The sequence below is a fragment of the Pantherophis guttatus genome, chromosome 2 (genome assembly GCF_059756535.1).
Source record: "Pantherophis guttatus breed Tessera chromosome 2, ASM5975653v1, whole genome shotgun sequence".
Taxonomy (NCBI): domain Eukaryota; kingdom Metazoa; phylum Chordata; class Lepidosauria; order Squamata; family Colubridae; genus Pantherophis; species Pantherophis guttatus.
In genome coordinates this window covers 262,756,022-262,774,991 of record NC_142064.1, presented here as the reverse complement: position 1 = coordinate 262,774,991, position 18,970 = coordinate 262,756,022, and the positions used below count along the sequence as shown (strand labels likewise).

Genomic DNA, 18,970 nt, shown 5'->3' with positions numbered 1-18,970 from the left:
GACCATTAAAACATTCTCTCTGAAATAAAGCCATATACTTAGAGACTCCTTGATGAGAGTTTGGAAGAAGCACCGATTCAAATGGGATTACAAAATACCGCTATGGCTGGATCTTGGTCATATTATGTGGAATACAAATATAATGTCACTCGGGGGGGGTTTATATAAAGAAGTTCTTTTTACAGATGCGGGCAGATGGCAACTGAAGACATTAGAAACATTGTTGGATGAAGGGATTAATCTAACTTGGTTACAGTATAATCAACTTCAACTGAGATGGAAAGAGGACCAAAAAACTGGTATTATGTTACATGAGGAAGAATTGGTTAGACATATAAAAGAGAAAGGTCCAATGCATATTAAAAGGCTTTATAATGTTTTGTTAGAAAGGGATTCAGAAACTGAATTGGTTAAAGATTGTATGATTAAGTGGGCACAAAATTTTGCAGAACCAGTGATGTTGGAAACATGGGAAAAAATTTGGGTTCAGAATGTTAAATTTACACAGTTGCAGAATTTGAGGGAAAATTTTTATAAAATGTTTTATAGATGGCATTTAGATCCTAAGAAATTGTCATGTATGTACCCTAATGTTCAACCAAAATGTTGGAGATGTAATTGCTTAGATGCTACATATTATCATGTGTGGTGGACTTGTAAGAAAGTGAAGGCTTTTTGGATAAAAATTTGGTGGGTTATGCAGAATGTTTTGAAGAAAAAAATTCAGTTTTCTCCACAATTGTTTTTATTGGGTATAGCCAAGGGTTTTACATTGGGTGAAACAAAGTTGATATTGTATATGATAACTGCAGCGAGATTACTGATAGGTCAATATTGGAAAAATGAAGTTATCCCCACTATTGAGGAATGGACATTGAAGATGGCCAGCTTTGCAGAGATGGCGAAGATTTCAGCATATTTAAAAGATCGCTCACAAGAGACTTATGAATGGGAGTGGAAAAAGTGGATAGATTATGTGCAGAACAAATATCAAACTAGGAAGTATCAGATAGCTTTTAACTGAAAGTATTATATAAAGATAGAAATATTTGTCAAGATGAAAAAATATATTGGGTGTGGAGGGGTTCAAGTTTTATAAAAAGGGGATTTTGATTTGGATTATATTCTGTGGAAGTCCGGGGGGGAAGGGGGGGTTAGGGGGGGGTTAGGGAGGTTAGGGAGGGTGGGGGGGGAATGGGGAAAAAATGTAATTGTAAAACTTTTTCAATTAAAAAAAAAACATTCTCTCTGAAATAATAAAAACAAATTAAAATCCATGCCAGAAGAATAATAACATTGCAAATACATAATTTAGCAGGGGGCTTCCCTTTTCATAGCAAGCCCACACCCAAAGCCCATTGGAAGAGCCACAATACCTATAATACTTGACCAGCACGGTAAAGCCCTCCTACAGCAAATGTTTAAATTTGTGAGCCATTAAGGTCACCTGAAGATTTATCTGTGTCTTAGGGTCACCTGAGTGGCGCAGATTGGTGTGGCGCCTTCTTGGAACTGTTGAAAGGACTGTGTTGTAGACTGGAGATAGATGATGTCGTATCCCTTCCCCTCTGTTGAGAGAGGGCTGTTCAATTGACAGAGGGGCAGGGCTACAATACCATCATCTACACACATCAGTCCTTTCAACAGTTCCAAGAAGGCTCCACACCGATTTGCACCACTCAGGTGACCCTGATGACACAGATAAATCTTCAGGTGACCTTAACAACTTGCTAAAAGAATGCAAATGTCCAGCTGTCTGCAAGGAGGATAAATTCTTCCATTCCCCACCATCCAATCAGAGCTGAAGAAGCTTCTTGGATGAGAATTGAAACATCTTCAAAGAAAAACCAGTCCAATTGCCTCTCGAAAAAGCACCTTTGGGAGAAGAGGCACCTGCTGATACAAGGAAAGTCACCGGTCCAGCCACTCCTGTGAACTTCAAGGGCGAGGCAGAGGCGCAAGTCTTCCCTTCTGTTTTTCAGCCCCCCCAAATCCAATCTGCCTTCCCCTCCAATACCCCCCTCCCCGATTTCAATCCCCCATCAGTCTAGCCGCTCTATGCACTCACAAACCTCTTGTTCTGTAGACTTAAGACTTAGAATAACTTTGTCACTTTGATTGTGCCCTAATCGGCATACATTAAAATGAAATTTTGTTGCATACAGCTCTCAAAAGGGTCTCCCCCTCCAATATACACTACATAAACATGGCAAGATAGATAGATAGATAGATAGATAGATAGATAGATAGATAGATAGATAGATAGACAGACAGACAGACAGACAGATACCGTGTTTCCCTGAAAATAAGACCCTGTCTTATTTTTTTTTTTAACCCTGAAATAAGCGCTTGGCATTATTGCCATGCACTCAAAAGCCTGATTGGGCTTATTATCAGGGGATGTCTTATTTTGGGGAAAACAAGGTAGATAGATAGGATGGATGGATGGATGGATGGATGGATGGATGGATGGATGGATGGATAGATAGATAATAGATAGAATGGATAGATAGATAGGATGGATAGATAGATAGGATGGATGGATGGATGGATAGATGATACATATATACGATAAATAAGATAGGAAGATAGATGTAGGTAGGTAGGTAGAAATACGTAGAAATAGATAGGTAGAAATGGTAGATAGATGATAGATAGATAGATAGATAGATAGATAGATAGATAGATAGATAGATAGATAGATAGATAGATAGAAATGGAGAGAGAGGTATAGATAGATAAATAGGTAGGTAGGTAGGTAGGTAGGATGGATAGATAGGATGGATGGATGGATGAACAGACAGACAGACAAATACAAAATTATGCATGTACCCACATATATGACACGGAGAAACAACACAGTCTAGTTCGGATGTTATACACAAGTACCTGGCGAGAGAAACGAATCTTGCGAGTTTTGCGAGGTGAGGAAATGTGTTATAAATGGCAAAAGTGCTACCGGGCGCCTTTCCTTTCATCTTCACCTGGGTTCACCGACGTAAATGGGAAAAAAATCCCCATCTTTGACAATCCGAGGGGCTCCCCGACTTCCCTGCACGGCGCAGGGAGGACCCAGGGAGGTGGGAAGCGCCTGATTTAGAGGGGCCACTCCGAGGCCATCGGTCCTTTCCCTGCCTTTTGCACGCAACGCCGTCCCAGCCTCCGTTTCCGCCGCGGACCTTTCTCCGAAGCTCCCCCCCCCCCCACACCTCCGCTCCAAACTCTGGAAAGAAGAACAGCGGCACAAAACCTCCCGGCAGGCCGGAAGAGGCAGGTTCCCCTTTCGTTCTCTGGCTACCAGGGCCACTCTAGACGGCGCGTATCTATCGTTCGGGGCTCCTTTCCCCTTTCGTTCTCTTGCTACCACAGGGCCATTCTAGACGGCGCATATCTATCGTTCGGGGCTCCTTTCCCCTTTCGTTCTCTTGCTACCACAGGGCCACTCTAGGACGGCGCGTATCTATCATTCGGGTTCATTCATTCATTCATTCATTGCAGCGCTCGGAGCCGGGAGCGCGAAGGGAAATTGTGGCGGAAACGATTCGCAGTTTCTCTTCTTGGGCGCAGGAGCCCCGAAGCAGCGGACGCCCATTTCTCTCCACCTGGAAAGCGGAGGAAGGGGGTGCAGAGAGGCTGATGGGAGCCCCCTCGGATTGCCTGGGAATCCAGGAGATCTCCAGGGATGGAGAGCACCCTCGTCCCAGAGGCTCCTGGCGATCGCTGCCGCCAGGAGGCCGAGGGGCCCCGGGAGCTTTGCAGCCGCCTGCACCGGCTGTGCCGTCAGTGGCTGCGGCCGGAAAGGAGCAGCAAAGGGGAGATGCTGGACCTGGTGGTGCTGGAGCAGCTGCTGGCCCTGCTGCCCGCGGAGATGGCGAGCTGGGTGAGGGAGTGCGGGGCCGAGAGCTGCTCCCAGGCGGTGGCCCTGGCCGAAGGCTTCCTGCTCAGCCAAGCCCAGAGGGAAGAGTTCGGAAAGGGGCAGGTGAGGAAGGGTGCTGCTCATCCTGGGAGCTGAGGATGGAGGGGAGGATCAAAGATCTATCCATGTGCCAATAAAGGAGAATATTTGTAGCTCGGGGATGACATGGGGAGGCGGGGTGTCCTTGGGGTCTCTGAGTGTTGTCCCCAATTCGGGTCTGAGCCTGGTGCCGAAGCCAATGAAGGACGCCAGACACGAGGTGCAGATTTTGATTGCCTTTTTATTGGAGTGCTCTAAGGAAAAAGAGTCCAGGCCAAAATGCCAAGAACCAAGAATAAAAGATTAAGAAAGCTTTATACGTTTTCACTAAAGCAGAAGGAGGGATAAAAAGAGATATCATCTAATAAACATTTTAGTAATGATCTGACAATTGGTTCTATTGGTCTCTAGCCGGCCCTATTCCTAATCCTTAGCTAATGAATGCTCCAGGAGTTATCTAATACACATTTTATTTGCTGCAGGTCATCCCTATTCCTAACTTTTAGCTCAGCTATGCAGGATGTCTAACTCTTTGTTACTGTTATCAGTCCTCTAGCCACCTAGAATTGCTACAAGTGTTACTTGTGCATATTCTCTGTGAACAAGCATTCTTTGTTCTTGCCAGCACAATCACAGGGTTTCTGGTCTCCTTTCAAATGTAACCTTGCTTTGTTTTAGCAGCCAGCACATCATGAGCTTGCTTGTTTTCTTGTAGAAGTTTCATTACTAAATTAGGTAAAATCCTCAGTGCTAGTAAGGAGTGAGGTTTGCTGTCAGTTTATATTCTGGTGGCTTGTCCTCTCAGGATTCCTGGGGGTGGGCTTAAAGATTCTTTGGTTGGGCTGTTTACTGTTAGCTCTTTGGCAGTTTCTTGATGGGGTATTGTTTACTTCTCGATTGTTGGTTTGATGTTAACTTTGGAGTTAATCTTATGCTGATCTGGGTGCTGATTGCTGATGGAGAGGTGCTTGGGTCATTTTGTTCCCTTTTGGGCTGGTCGATTGTCTCTTTTGCACAGTCTATAGATGTTATTAGTGTCTATGTGTCTGCTGATGGCTAATTTGTCAGAGTGCCAGGCTTCTAGAAATCCTCTGGCGTTTTTGGACAGGTCTAGGATAGTCACATTTTTCCCAATTGAAATTATGGTTAAATCTGTCTGTATGTTGTGAAATTAAAGAATTTTCATCATGTCTTCTGACTGTTAATTGGTGTTCGTGGATGCGTTCTGCCAGTCTTCTGCCTGTTTGTCCTCCATACTGGTGGTTGCAGTCCTTACATTGTGCGTTGTAGATGACTCCTATTTTTTTTTTTCTTCTGGAGTTGTTGGGTCTTTTGGTTTGCTTAGGATGTTTTGAACGGCTTTAGTTGGCTTGTGTGCTATGCTGATTCCATGTGGTTGTAGTACTCTGTGGGTGGTTTCTGAGATATTCTTGATGTATGGCAGTGTAATTCTTTTTAGAGTTTGTGTTAGTTGTGCTGTATTGGGTTGAGTGGTCAGGGACTTTTTGATAATGTTTCATGGATATCCACTTTGTTGGAATATCTTGTATAGATGCTCCATTTCCTTTTTCTGCTGTTTGGGGTTGCTGCAGTGAGTTTGGACTTATTTAAATAAAGTTCTTACACAGCTTCTTTTGTGGGAGGTTGGGTTGTTTGGAAGTGAAGCACTGGTTAGTATGGGTGGTTCTTCTGTACAGTCGCATTTTTAGTTTGCCACTATGACCTCTGCTGATCAGGATGTCCAGGATGGGTAGCGAGTTGTTGTTTTCTTCTTCTCTGGTAAACTGGATTCCTTTAAAAATGTTATTGATGGTTCTATGGATGTTCTCTAATTGGTCCTTTTTATTATGGTGAAGGTGTCGGCTACATATATGATCCATATTTTCAGTTGTATTTGTGGAAGTGCTTTGGCTACAAGACGTTGCATGATGACCTTCGCTATAAGTTCTGAAAGTGGTGATCCCATAGGTGTCCCTGTAATTTAGACCACCCCCACCAACACTGAAATGGCAAGCCACCAGCATCTGAATTTCCTGCATTGGATGAGGAGAGCACATCTTTCTCCTTCTGTCCTGGCCACTTTTTACAGAGACAGGGTTGAGAGAGTTTTAACAAACTGCATCCCTATTTGGTTTGGTGGCAACAGTGCCTCACATAGAAAGTCCATACAGAGAGTGGTGAGGACAGCCGAGAAGATTATAGGAAGATTATAGGAGCACTATGTGCTCAGAGCTCAAAGCATTGTTAGGGACCCCACACACACATTTCACAGTCTGTTTCTGTTGCTCCCCTCTGGGAGGAGGTTTCAAAGTATTTCTAGCAGGACTACCAGATTCTGTAACAGCTTTGTTCCTTATGCCAGCCATTTGGTAAATTCACAGGATTCGTTTTTCTCCCCATGTACATGTATACATCCGAACTAGACTGTGTTGTTTCTCTGTGTCATATCATATATGTGAGTACATGCATAATTTTGTATTTATTTATTTTTTCATGTTTATGTAGTGTATATTGGAGGTGGTGACCCTTTGAGAGCTGTATGCACCAAAATTTCATGTTAATGGATGCTGATTAGTGTACATTCAAAGTGACTATAAAGTTATTCTAAGTCTAAGTCTATAAACTGAGAGTAAGCCCCATTCCTTACTAGCATTGATTATGTTACCTAGTTTGGTTAATGAAACATCTGCAGGAAAACAAGCAAGTTCAGAGAGCACCAAGGATTTATCCATGTCTCCAAGAAATCAAAGAGATTAAGAATATGTCTGTGCAGCCTTTTCAAGAATTCCTCTCATTTGGAGAACTAATTTCTTCTTGAGGCAAATGCTGCTCAAATTGGGAAATCGGGGATCTAGTCCCATCTGCAAGAAGTCAAAGAGATTTAAAAATATCACTCTACAGCCTTTTCTGAAATTCCTCATATTTGAAGAACTATTTTTTTCTTGAAGCAAATGCTTCTGTTTCCTAAATTGACCTTTCTCTTCCTTTACACCTCTGTATCCTTCATGGTGTTATCCACATGCCTCATAATAATCAGTGTTTATGTTGTGATCTGTTGTGATCTAAAACTAGATATGAGAAGCATCTGGATTGTGTGAATTGTCTCTTGTTCAGAGCCACATTTAATAAGCTCTATAATACCGCAATAGTAAGAAAAAAACTAACACACCCTTACATTTTATGTACATAAAAACACAGCTTGCTGTTCTCACTCTCCTCTGTTCATCACTTACTCAGAAATATAAGTCATATACAGAGCAGAGTTCCTGAATTCTCTCTGAATTTGGGTTAGGGAAGCAAGAGGTAAGGAATGCATACTAACATTGATACTGTTAGGGTTCCAAGTAATACATCCATAGCAAGCAAAACTCTAAGGCAGGTAGAACTCCTCAAAGAATAGTTTTATTGGATATAAACCAACTCTGAAAGTTCCTGCGGTTTTCATCTAATTAAAAGTAAAAGTTTTCCCCCTTTCCCAAACAATCAGTCACATGGTCCAATCAAGGTGCTGTGCGGTTGCCTGGTAACTCCACTCCTCCTCTCTCTCTGGCCACATATGGGAATGTCCTTGGTTCCCAGAAGAAAGTATTTTGTTTTGGCTACAACACCCCAACTATCTCTATTCCCCCATCCCTATCTCTCAGCTCCACTTCAGCAACACTGAAGCTTCAAAATGGCTTCAGTCAGATCAGCTTCAGGGTTGACAGATACCATCAGCTGAAAATGGATCATGAACCAAGCTGTTCTTCAGGTGCGGGAGCCATTCCCAGAGGAGATTTCAGCTGAGCTTCAGGGAAGAGGAGATGGATCCAGCTCTATTCAAGGCCTGTTTTTCAGGAGGATCCAATTTGGGCCACTTTGCCAGGTAAGTGCAGGTTTCTTCTGAGAGCAGTGGAGTTTCAGCTCCATCCATTCATGAGCTGCTTTTAACACCAAATGCTGAGTCTGTGTGCATTTGAAAAGAGGGTCCCCCCAGAATATCCTGAGGAGTCACACATTTGACTTTCAAAATTGTTCTGGAGATGCAAACAAGAGACAATTCACAGGCAGAGAATCTTGTATTAGAAATGTAATTTATTTGTAGGAAGAGTTTAATATTTCTTAATGCTATTCAGAAGAGTGTCCGAATAAGACAGAAATAAAAGTCATGAATTGAAACAATAACAATGGGATTAAACATACTTGAGAAGTATTGTTCATTTATTTATTTTATTAAATTTTATGCCACCCATCTCCCTTGTAAAGTGACTGTACATACACCGGCAAAAATAAAGCACATGAAGGATAAACCAGTAAGTCAACACTAAATGGCTGTGACAATAAGACTTTTTGCCAAGTGACTTGGGATTTTGAGGACATTACCAATATTTTGAAATGGGTTAGAAAAGAAATTCCTAGTGGCTATGTCCTGTTTTCTCAGGAATTTGGACAGCGGGGCAAGTGAGTCTAGGACAGGGGTGTCAAACTCACTTCATCACGTCGTCATGTTATGTATCGGGACTTTTTCCCCCTTCCCTAAAGCGGGGGTGGGGGGGGTCAGCACGTGACGCATTTGGTCTGCGGGCCGTGAGTTTGACATCCCTGGTCTAGGGGATTTTCTGCCCAAAACCTCCTTGCTGAGTTATTCCAGCCCGTTATTCCAGTGGGAAGCTCCCCAAGGGTGGCTTGTGAAGCACCTAAGCCAGTGATGGTTAACCTTTTCGGCGCTGAGTGCTGAAACTGGAGTGCGTGCGAGCACCAGAACCCGGAAGAGAGCAGCTGGCCAGTGCACATGCGTGTGGTGGCCAGCTGCTCTTCCGGGTTCCATCACGCACATGTGCACTGGACAGCCGATGCATGCACACCGGCCAGCTGCTCTCTTCCAGGTTGTGGCGTGCGCATGAGTGCCAGCACGAACCCGGAAGAGCAGCTGGCCACCGCATGCATGCGTGCCGGACCAGCTAACCATTATGCATGTGCGCAATGGAACCCGGAAGAGCAGCTGGCAACAGCACGTGTGCCCACAGAGAGAGCTCTGCGTGCCATAGGTTTGCCATCACGGACCTAAGCCGTGATTTGTGCAGCTATAGCTTCCCAGCCCCAAGGACTATTTTGGGCAGGAAGACATGAATCTGTCCTGAAAGTAGATGTCCATTTGGTCTATTTCAAATGTCTTGTTTTATGTTGTGTGCAGGAAGAGAGAAAACTTTCAAGTGTTTCCTGTGATTGTCTGCTAAAGAACACTTTTTTTTCTCTTTCTAGAGCTCTGATGCCTTTGAAGAGGTGACTGTGGATTTCACGAAGGAGGAGTGGAGGCTGCTAGAACTTGACCAGAAGATCTTGTGCTGGGAAGTCATGCAGGAGTTTTCTAGGAATTTGGCTGCTCTGGGTAAGGCCAGGCTGTTCATTTCTCTATAAGGCCATGGCAGAAATACTCACCATAGATTTGGGAAATATCCTAGATGCTCCATGGAAGTGGCTGAGCAGATTGACTGATCAACACCAAAGCCTAAATATGTTTCTTGGCTGAAAAACTCCTTGAAGCCCATCAGAGTCTCCCAGATAAGAATTTGCATATATAACATCCTGGTTAGACAAGTGGATTGTACCAAACCTGCAATGCAGATTGGCATGTTTTTGAAGGGGGAGACACCCTCCCCCCTTTTACCCTTCTAAATTCTAATCAGAATGTTAATTTTCTTTTTTCCCCCAAACAGCTGATGTGTCTGTGAATGAGAATGGAGGAGAGAAATCGTCCACTTCTCTTCCTGTTGTTGTTCGTGGCTTCCTGTCCCAGCAAGATCAGAAAGAAAAGAGAAAAGGGAAATATAGAAAAAAAGACAACATGAATTTGAATTACATAGATACGGCAGAAACCAGACTAAAGAAAAACTGCACGGCTATAGACACTATGGAGAATAACTCCTTCGCTCCTACTTCACCAAATAAACTGAACAGGAAATGCAAATTACATACCTCTGTTAAATCTGGGGGGGATTCCAGTCTGAGCAGGAAGAGGGAACTTGGTAAGCAGAGTGGAAAGAATTTCAGCAGTGAAAGTGATCTTAATAACCTGCCTGTGGACCACCAGTTTGACACCCTTGCTCTAGGGGCCTGCCTTGCCTTGACCACCTGGGTCATAACAGAGAGATCGTATAAATGAGTGGAATGTGGTTCAGTAGGAAGACTCCTCCTAATTACCACCAAAGGAGCCACCCAAGCCCTGGACCATGGACCAGTCCGCTGCCCATTGAGAACCGTGCCATGCAAGTGGCAGGCAAGCATATGAAGCTTCGTTTGCATATTGCAGGGGATTAGGTTACATTTGCAAAACCCATCCCTTCCCACCTACTGCCGGTCTGTGGGGAGAAAAAAGGTTGGGGACTGCTGACATAAATTACCTAAGTGCCTGGAATGAGGAAAGATCTTTCTTTGCAAAGGAAGATTTACTTCTCATAAAAAGATCCACACAACAGATAAATGCACCAAGTGCAAAAAGAGCTTTAATGACTATAACACCTTGAATTGTCACAGAGGTATCCCCACAGGGGAAAATTAGAAATGCTTCAGAAGTGGGACCACCTTCACTGAGGGTGCTTACTTCACATAAAATGATCCACACAGGAAAAATAAATCCATGGATTGAGGTCAACTTCATCATCATCTAAGGATCCCGACATGGCAGGAAGTTTATTAATTCATGGAATGTGCAAAGTTCTTCAGTTTGTACTGGAATCTTATTTACCATCCATGTAGCTACACAGGAGAAAACGTATAAGCATTGGAATTTGGAAATCGCTGATGGTGGATCAGTGACCTTACTTATCATAGGATGATGCTTTTCTTCTTGAGGCAAATGCTTCTGTTTCCTCTCTGAGATAATTCATTAAATTCAAGCCTATGTTAACCTCCCATCTCCCTGAGGGGTGTAAGAAGCTCCAGAGATTGGCCACAATTCTTTCTCTATCCACCCTTGCTTTCCTCTATTGCAAAAGTTAGTTGAGACACTTTTTCCATTTCAGCTGATATTCTTCAAAATAATCATGCAATATATGATAATATAGCAAACCTTATTATTAAAGACTTTTGTATGTCTCTGTTTCTCTTCTTATCAAACAATGGGAAAAGACTTCCATGGAACTCGGATAGGGATGGGGTAATAGTATGTGGGAATGATTTGGGAAGAGTCACAGACTGAACAAGCAGAATGTAAAAGATATCTTAGTCCAGTGATGGCTAACCTTTTTGGCGCTGAGAGCCAAAAGCACACGCGCACCCATAATGCAATGTGTGTGCGACCCCCCCGCATGCCCCGTGCATGCGCACATGACCCCCACACACACAACCCCCCACTCATGCATGCGCGCATGCATCTCCCACATGCACCCAGCCCCCCCATGCATGCGCAGAAGAGACCCAAAAACCAACTGGCTGGTGGGAGGCGCAAGCACATGCGTGGCAGAACTGGGCATGGGGGAACAGCTTGCGTGCCCGCAGAGAGAGCTCTGCATGCCACCTGTAGCACACATGCCATAGGTTTGGCAACACGGTCCTAGTCCCCTGAAGGAGACTAAGGGTAAAGAGCATTGGAACAATGATAGAAGAAACTCACCCTAGTTTTCCAGAGAGTAAAAGGAGGGGAGGGGAGAAATACTTTCAGAGTTGCTGGATTTTATATTGTGGTCTCACAATAGAGATAGAGCCTACTATTCATTCTTGACCTTCTTATCTGGACTAGCTTGAAGGCCTGACAAATGGATCTTGCAGTCAGGATTGTCAGATCTGGAATGCGGACCTCAACCCTGTATCCAAGACAGCTTCTGTACCCAACCATAGCCCTTCTCAAAGATATACCCAGAAAGAAAGACAGAGAGATATAAAACTTGTCTAGAAGCACAGACCCCACCAGTTTGCTTGGTCCTGCAACAAGGAACAGAGTAAGAATTGCCCAGGTGATTCCAGAGAAAGAGTCAGACGTGTTATTCAGCAGGTTCTGACCAGTTCTGGAGAACCGATAGCGGAAATTTTGAGTAGTTCGGAGAACCAGTAAATACCACCTCTGACTGGCCCTGCCCCCATCTATTCTCTGCCTCCTGAGTCCCAGCTGATCAGGAGGGAATGGAGATTTTACAGTAACCTTCCCCTGGAGTGGGGTGGGAATGGAGATTTTACAGTATCCTTCACCTGCCATGTCCACCAAGCCACGCCCACAGAACCGGTAGTAAAAAATTTTGAATCCAACAACTGGGAAGTGTGATCCAAAATCCACTATTTTGGTGGGTCCCAGAGGTCCCTCCGGACTAGTTTACTTGCATGACTGTTCCTCCTCTGCCTTTCCAGGCGTTTAGATCTCAGACTGGGAAGGAAGAACTTCAGCAAGGAAGGTGGAAAGGAGAGATCTAGCTGGTGCCCACTAGCTGGCTTCTTGCCAGGGGAAACCATCAATGGCAGGAGGGGCATTTTTTCTGAGTCCAGAATCATACATTGCCCTGCTGATTTCCTTGGATGCCCCCCTCTCCCATGGGGAGTTCTGGGATTGCTGAATGTACAAAGGAAAATATGGTGGCCTTTCTGTATTTGGAGAAGGCTGAGGAGTGGCTCTTTCAAGGCTGGTCCTCTTCTCAGATGATGGGGAGGCAGCAATCCCTCAAAGGCAAAAGGTGTCTGGACACAGGACAAGGCCACCCTACTTCCGGATGGGCTAAACCGGGGTCTTGCTCCTGCAACCTGGTTGTCGCTTATGTTTCACTTTGACTTCACTGGCAAGAGCCAGGTGGAATGAGAATCGGGTGGAAAACTCAGTGCGAGACTCCCATATGGATGTCTTGCACTCTGGACAGCCTTCACATCACCCAGTGCCCTTGCTGCCTAGTTCAAACAGTTAAGAGATGGGCAGGAGATGGAGTGGCTTCCCCATTCTCAGGTTTGCTTCCCAATCACCACTCAAATCAGCTGGGAGGAAAGTTTAGAGGGCAGGGCTGAGCGTGGGGCGGGGGCAGCAGTGGTCCATTTTGGAAGTGAAGCTGTAGAGCAACAGCAGGGCAGCAAATACAAGACGGGAAGGAAGGATCGGTGGGAATAGGCAGTAACTAAAGTTGCCCGCGAAGTTTTCAGCACTGTGGAAAGTGGCTCATTCCACAAGTGACTTTTGATAGATTATGGGCTATCAAATCAGTGTTGACTCTTAGTGACCACATAAAGTAAGATTTTCTCCAAGAAGATAATCTGTCCTTCACCTGGTTTTTCACTACTTCCAAGGCTCAGCGTTTAAACAGAGACGCGAAAAAGCAAAGGGATTGGTGCATGCCGCCTTAAGCTGAGATCCTCAGTCATCTAACCTTCCTTCTGCTCTTGCCATCTGGCAAATAAAACTCTCGGGAAGATATAATTTTTACGATGAGAAAACAAAGAGTCGGGAAGGGAGCTTCACTCACGAAGCTCTTGGCTTTTAAGGAAACAGTTGGGAAAGGGGCTACCAGACGCCTTCCGATGTTTAGGAGGACCCATCCAGAGCTGGACTCAGAGACGAAGCAAAATCCCCATCTCTGAGTTCAGCCTCCCTGATTTTTCCTGCAAGGCAGAGGACAGGGGTCTAATTTAGCATGGCGACAGCGAGAACCATCGCTCTTCCCCCCCCCCCTTTTAATGTACCGCCGCTCTAAAGCAACGGCTGCAGGCGCGAGCTTTTCACCAACCGCTCTACTTTCTCCGGAGAGGAAAGCCCGCTTTGGTTTTCTTTCTCCTAGGTTCCCTCTAGGAATCACGTATCTATCGTTCGGAATCCTTGGTGAGGCACATGAGGCCAGGAGCGCGCAACAAATTGGCGGGAACGGTTGTCCGTTGCTCTCCTCAGGCGCAGAAGGCTCGACACCCATTTCTCCCCTCCTGGAAAGCGGAGAAGGGAGTGCGGAGAGGGCCCGGGAGAACATTTCCGACTGCCTTGGGCTTCTTTTGGCTGCTCACGAGCAGGAGACGCGATGGAGGCCGAGAAATCTCCAGGGATGGAGGGCGCCCTCAGCCCAGAGATCCGCCGCCGCCGCTTCCGCGCTCTCGATGGCTGCCGCCAGGAGGCCGAGGGGCCCCGGGAGCTTTGCAGCCGCCTGCACCGGCTGTGCCGTCAGTGGCTGCGGCCGGAAAGGAGCAGCAAAAGGGAGATGCTGGACCTGGTGGTGCTGGAGCAGCTGCTGGCCCTGCTGCCCGCGGAGATGGCGAGCTGGGTGAGGGAGTGCGGGGCCGAGAGCTGTTCCCAGGCGGTGGCCCTGGCCGAAGGCTTCCTGCTCAGCCAAGCCCAGAGGGAAGGGCCGCCAAAGGGGCAGCAGGTGAGGAGGGGAGGCAGCTCAATGGGCAGAGGAGGGGAGAATCGGGGATCTTTCAATGCCAGCAATGAACTGATGTAATGGCAGATTGAAGGCTGTCAATCTTGAGCCGGTCAGGATCAAGTGCAGAATTAGCCTGCTGACTGCCATTACATCAGTTCATTGCAGGCATTGAAAGATCCAGTATTTGGAGAACTAATTTCTTCTTGGAATCTTTTTGTTTCTTGAAATGCTTGTTTCCTTTTGGAGATAATTCTCAGAGAATTCTCTAACCTGTAGGGTTTTTTTCAGTCATTTCACACAATATTGTCTTCTAAACTTAATGAAACAGTAGTGTCTCCCTGAACAGTTCTTCATTATGTGGGTACTTGGGATTTTCATAGCAGTTTTGTTAGTTATTTCAACAGAGATTTTTAAGTCCAATACCTATCTAAAATGACCAGCATTTACCCAGAAATAGCAGCCACATAGAGAGCAGAGTCCCCAAGTCCTCTAACTTTGAATTAGGTTGGGGAAATACAGGTACAGAGGCAAAAAGTAAGGCAAGCAAACTAATATGTTTATGGTTCTCTGAAAGTGGATTATAAACCAGACTCTTCTGTCAGGTGCAGGAGCCGTTCATGGGGGAGATCTCCACAGAGGTTCAGGAAAGAGGAGATCCATCCAGCCATTCTCAGGAGTTGCTTTTTAGGAGGATCCAACTGGGGCCTCCTTGCCAGGTATTATTATTATTATTATTATTTATTGAATTTCTATACCGCCCTACTCCCGAAGGACTCAGGGCGGTGTACAGCCATGAAATAAAACACATAAATATACAAAATTTAAAATCGAATAAAATAAATTAAATAAATTTGGCTGAATTTATACCCATAATTTAAAATACCCATAATTTTAAAATACAATTAAAAATTTAAATTTAAAAATTTAAAATTTTCATTTAAAAGGGAGAAAATTTAGGCGAGGCCCGCTTGATGAAATAAAAGCGTCTTCAGGTAAGTGCAGGTTTCTTCTGAGAGCAATGGAGTACAAACTCCATCTCTTCATGATCTGCTTTTACCATCAAATGCTGAATCTGTGTCCATTTGAACTCAATGCCCGCCCCCCCCCCCGAATGTCCTGCGGAATCACACTCAGTGTTCAAGATTGTTCCTGAGTTGCAAACAAGAGAAAATTTGTAGGCTTCATTGTATTAGACAATCTGAAAATTAGAAATTGTTAGAAAATTTGTTTGCTGGAAAGAGTTTAATAGGTCATATTTTTCAGAAGAGTGCTGAAAACTAGTTAGAAATGAAGCCCATGAATTTAACAAATAGGAATAAGATTAAAAACCACATGAATCCCTTGAGAATAAAGCCCTAAGTGAATGCTAAATAGCTGCAACAGTAAGATTGTTGGCCAAGTGACTTGGGATTTCTAGGCTCATTGCCAACATTTTAAAATAGGTTAGGAAAAATTTCTAGTGGGTGTGTTATTTTTACTTAGGAGTTTGCTAGCCTAGGGGACTCTGCTCCCTGAAACCTCCTTGTTGGGTTATTCAGGCCCAGTGGGAAACACTGCAATGGTGGCTGTATTGCTATTCCATAGCCGGGATGCATCTAAGCCATGATTTGTGGAGCTATGGCTTCCCAGCCCCAAAGACAACATGGAGATACAGGCATAAATCTGTTTCCAGTAAGAAAATGTCAGTTGAGTTCCTTGTGAACTTCTGATTCCATTTTGTGCGGTAAGAGAGAAAACTTGCAAGTCTTTCCTGGTAATGTCTGCCAAGGAACATTTTCTTTATCAGGGATCTGATCCATTTGAGGAGGTGACTGTGGACTTCACGCTGGAGGAGTGGGAGCTGCTAGATTCTGGTCAGAAGACCTTGTGCAGAGAAGTCATGTGGGAAAATTTGAACAATATGGCTGCTCTGGGTAAGGCCAAGCTTTGCTCTGGCTTCCATTCATTGGGGGAGGTTTTTTTTCAGTGGAGGATGACTAGCTATTTACACTCAGATGCTTAAGGTGATCATCCCTCCTTAAGGCCTTGTCAGAAATACTCACCATAGACTCTGAAAATGTCCTAGATGCTCCATGGCAGTGGCTGAACAGATTGACCCAATCAGCACCAAAGCCTTAATATATTTCTTGGCTGAAAAATTCTTTGTATACCATCAGGATATCTTAGATAACAGTTTGCAGCCTTCACATCCTAGCTAGACACATAGCTAGTGCCAAACCTAGAACATATGATTTTGAGAGGGAGACACACACCCCTTCACCATTCTAATTGTAACAGAAATATTTCTTTTCTTTTTTCCAAGGAGATGATGGGCTGGAATATGAGAATAGCAAGCAAGAAAGGTTAAAGACAGAGAAGTGTGAAGTTGAAGAAGTGATATTTGGCCACGAAGAGGACACAAGAAGACAAGACAGGAGGCACTCAGAAAATGGAGGGGAGATGTCATCCACTTCTGTTCCTGTTGGAATCCCTAGCTTCCTGCCCCAGCAAGGCCTGGAAGGAATGCAAAAGGAAAAACATGAGAAAAAAGAGAAAAATCAATTTGATTTACATGAATATGGCATAAACCAGACTGAAGGGAAAATGTATGAAAAATACAGCAAAAGCAAACCACATACCTTTGTAAAATCTGGGAGGGATTCCAGTCAGAGCAGAGAGATGAAACTATGCATGGAGTGTGGAAAGAGATTCATTAACAAGAGTACACTTATTCTCCACCAAAGGATCCACACTGGGGAGAGACCACATAAATGTACGGACATTAACAACGTTCATCTTATTTACCACCAAAGGAACCACACAGGGGAGAGACCATACAAATGCATGAAATGTGGAATGACCTTTACACGGAAGGCACATCTAAATCGTCATGAAAGAATCCACACCGGGGAGCGACCATATAAATGCATGGAATGTGACAGGACCTTTACACGGAAGGGACATCTTAATCATCATGAAAGAATCCACACTGGAGAGAAACCACATAAGTGCCTCAAATGTGGAAAGACCTTTACCCGGAAAGAACATCTTAATTGTCATGAAAAAATCCACACAGGGGAGAGACCATATAAATGCATGGAATGTGGAAATACCTTTACACAGAAGGGACATCTTAGTCTTCATGAACGGATACACACTGGAGAGAAACCATATAAATGCATGGAATGTGGAAAGACCTGTTCAAGAAAAGGAAATCTTAATCGTCATAAAAGAATCCACACTGAGGAAAAACCATATAAATGAATGGAGTGTGGAAAGAGCTTTACTTAGAAAGAAAGTTAATTGTCATGAAATGTTCCACACTGGGGAGAGAACGTATAAATTCACGGAATGTGGTAAGAGGTTCAGCAGGAAGACTCTTCTTAATCACCATCAAAGGAATTACACGGCATAAATAATGTATGTGCCTGGAGTGAGGAAAGAGAAATTTTTTTACTTATCATAAAAAGATTGACACAGGCAAAGCAATGTAAGTGCATCAAGTATGAAAAGAGCTTTAATGACTATAGCATCTGTAGTTGTCACAGAGGCATCCCCACAGGAGAAAATTAAAAATGCATGAGAAGTGGGACAACCATTGAGCGTGCTTACTTCTCATAAAAGTATCCACACAGGAAAAATAAATGAAATCCATAGATTCAGCTTTATTCTCAACAATAAAGCAAGACATTTGACAAAGTAGACCACAACCTACTTCTTCATAAACTAGAAAAAAGTGGGATAGATAGTGAAATGTATTGGCTGGATCAAGGAAGATGGACAATGCGAAGATCATGTAATAAACCGTTTATTAACAACAGCTGGGCTAACTGCCACAGCTATAACTGAAACTGCTTGGAACTCTGCCTGACAGCTCTTGTGTCAGCTGTCAGGTGACTTAACCAATCAACGAACAGAATGTTACTTCCTACTTCAGCAGACTTAATACATTGCAGATAGCTTCATCATCAGTTAGATTTGTAACTGGCTGACAAACCATACTCAAAGAGTAGTCCTTAATGGGTCCAAATCTACACGGAGAGAAGTAAGCAGTGGGGTACTACAAGGTTCCATCTTTGGCCCAGTACTCCTCAATATTTTCATAAATGACTTAGATGAGGGAATAGAAGGAGAATTTACCAAATTTTCAGATGATACAAAGCGGTCAGGAATAGCTAACACCCTAGGAGATAGGCTTAAGATCCAGATGGATCTTGACAGACTTGAACACTGGCTCTATCTAACAAAATGAAATTCAATATAGAGAAAAGTAAAGTCCTATACTTAGGTACGAAAAACCAAAAGTACACATATAAACTGGGTGAAATCAGGCTTAATAGCAGTGACTGTGAGAGGGATCTAGGAGTCTTAGTGGACAAGCAACTAAATATGAGCCAGGAGTGTGCAGCGGCAGCCAAAAAAGCCAATATAATCCTAAATTGCATTAATAGAGGGATACAATCAAGATCAAGTGAGGTATTAATACCACTCTAAAGTCTTAGTAAGACCACACCTAGAGTACTGCATCCAGTTTTGGTCACCAGACTATAAAAAATATGTTGAGAGACTAGAAAAAGTGCAGAGGAGAGCAACCAGGATGATTAGGGGACTGGAGACTAAAACACATGAACAGTTACAGGAACTAGGCATGGCTAGTCTAGTGAAGAGAAGGACCAGGGCAGACATGATAGCAGTGTTCCAGTACTTGAGGGGCTGCCACAGAGAGGAAGGGGTCAAG

The 18,970-nt window shown here is 44.1% G+C and overlaps 3 protein-coding genes across 4 annotated transcripts in view; all 3 read left to right on the top strand.

Annotated features, from left to right (window-relative positions):
• Positions 1-3,356: 3,356 nt before the first annotated feature.
• Positions 3,357-11,029, top strand: LOC117658946 (neurotrophin receptor-interacting factor homolog). Of its 2 annotated transcripts, XM_034407061.3 has the most exons (4): positions 3,357-3,979; positions 7,707-7,820; positions 9,197-9,323; positions 9,652-11,029. In XM_034407061.3, exons 1-4 carry the CDS (start codon positions 3,683-3,685, stop codon positions 10,095-10,097), a joined length of 984 nt encoding a protein of 327 aa, XP_034262952.1. In that variant the 5' UTR covers positions 3,357-3,682; the 3' UTR covers positions 10,098-11,029. The 2 variants fall into 2 exon arrangements, with proteins under 2 accessions (XP_034262952.1, XP_034260536.1); XM_034404645.3 differs by lacking the exon at positions 7,707-7,820 and having other exon boundaries at positions 3,407-3,979.
• Positions 11,030-13,703: 2,674 nt separating this feature from the next.
• Positions 13,704-18,970, top strand: part of LOC117656481 (uncharacterized) — a 45,331-nt gene continuing 40,064 nt past the window's right edge. Inside the window, exons 1-2 of the mRNA XM_087885232.1 lie at positions 13,704-14,253; positions 14,856-14,969. Coding sequence (XP_087741358.1) covers positions 13,912-14,253; positions 14,856-14,969 — 456 coding nt within the window. The 5' untranslated portion in view covers positions 13,704-13,911. The remainder of the gene's footprint in view (positions 14,254-14,855; positions 14,970-18,970) is intronic.
• LOC148115741 (zinc finger protein 605-like) lies at positions 15,903-17,877 on the top strand. The gene is given in 2 exon segments (XM_087884092.1): positions 15,903-16,166; positions 16,556-17,877. Coding segments are annotated over 2 exon segments (1,125 nt in total). The 5' UTR covers positions 15,903-16,009; the 3' UTR covers positions 17,524-17,877.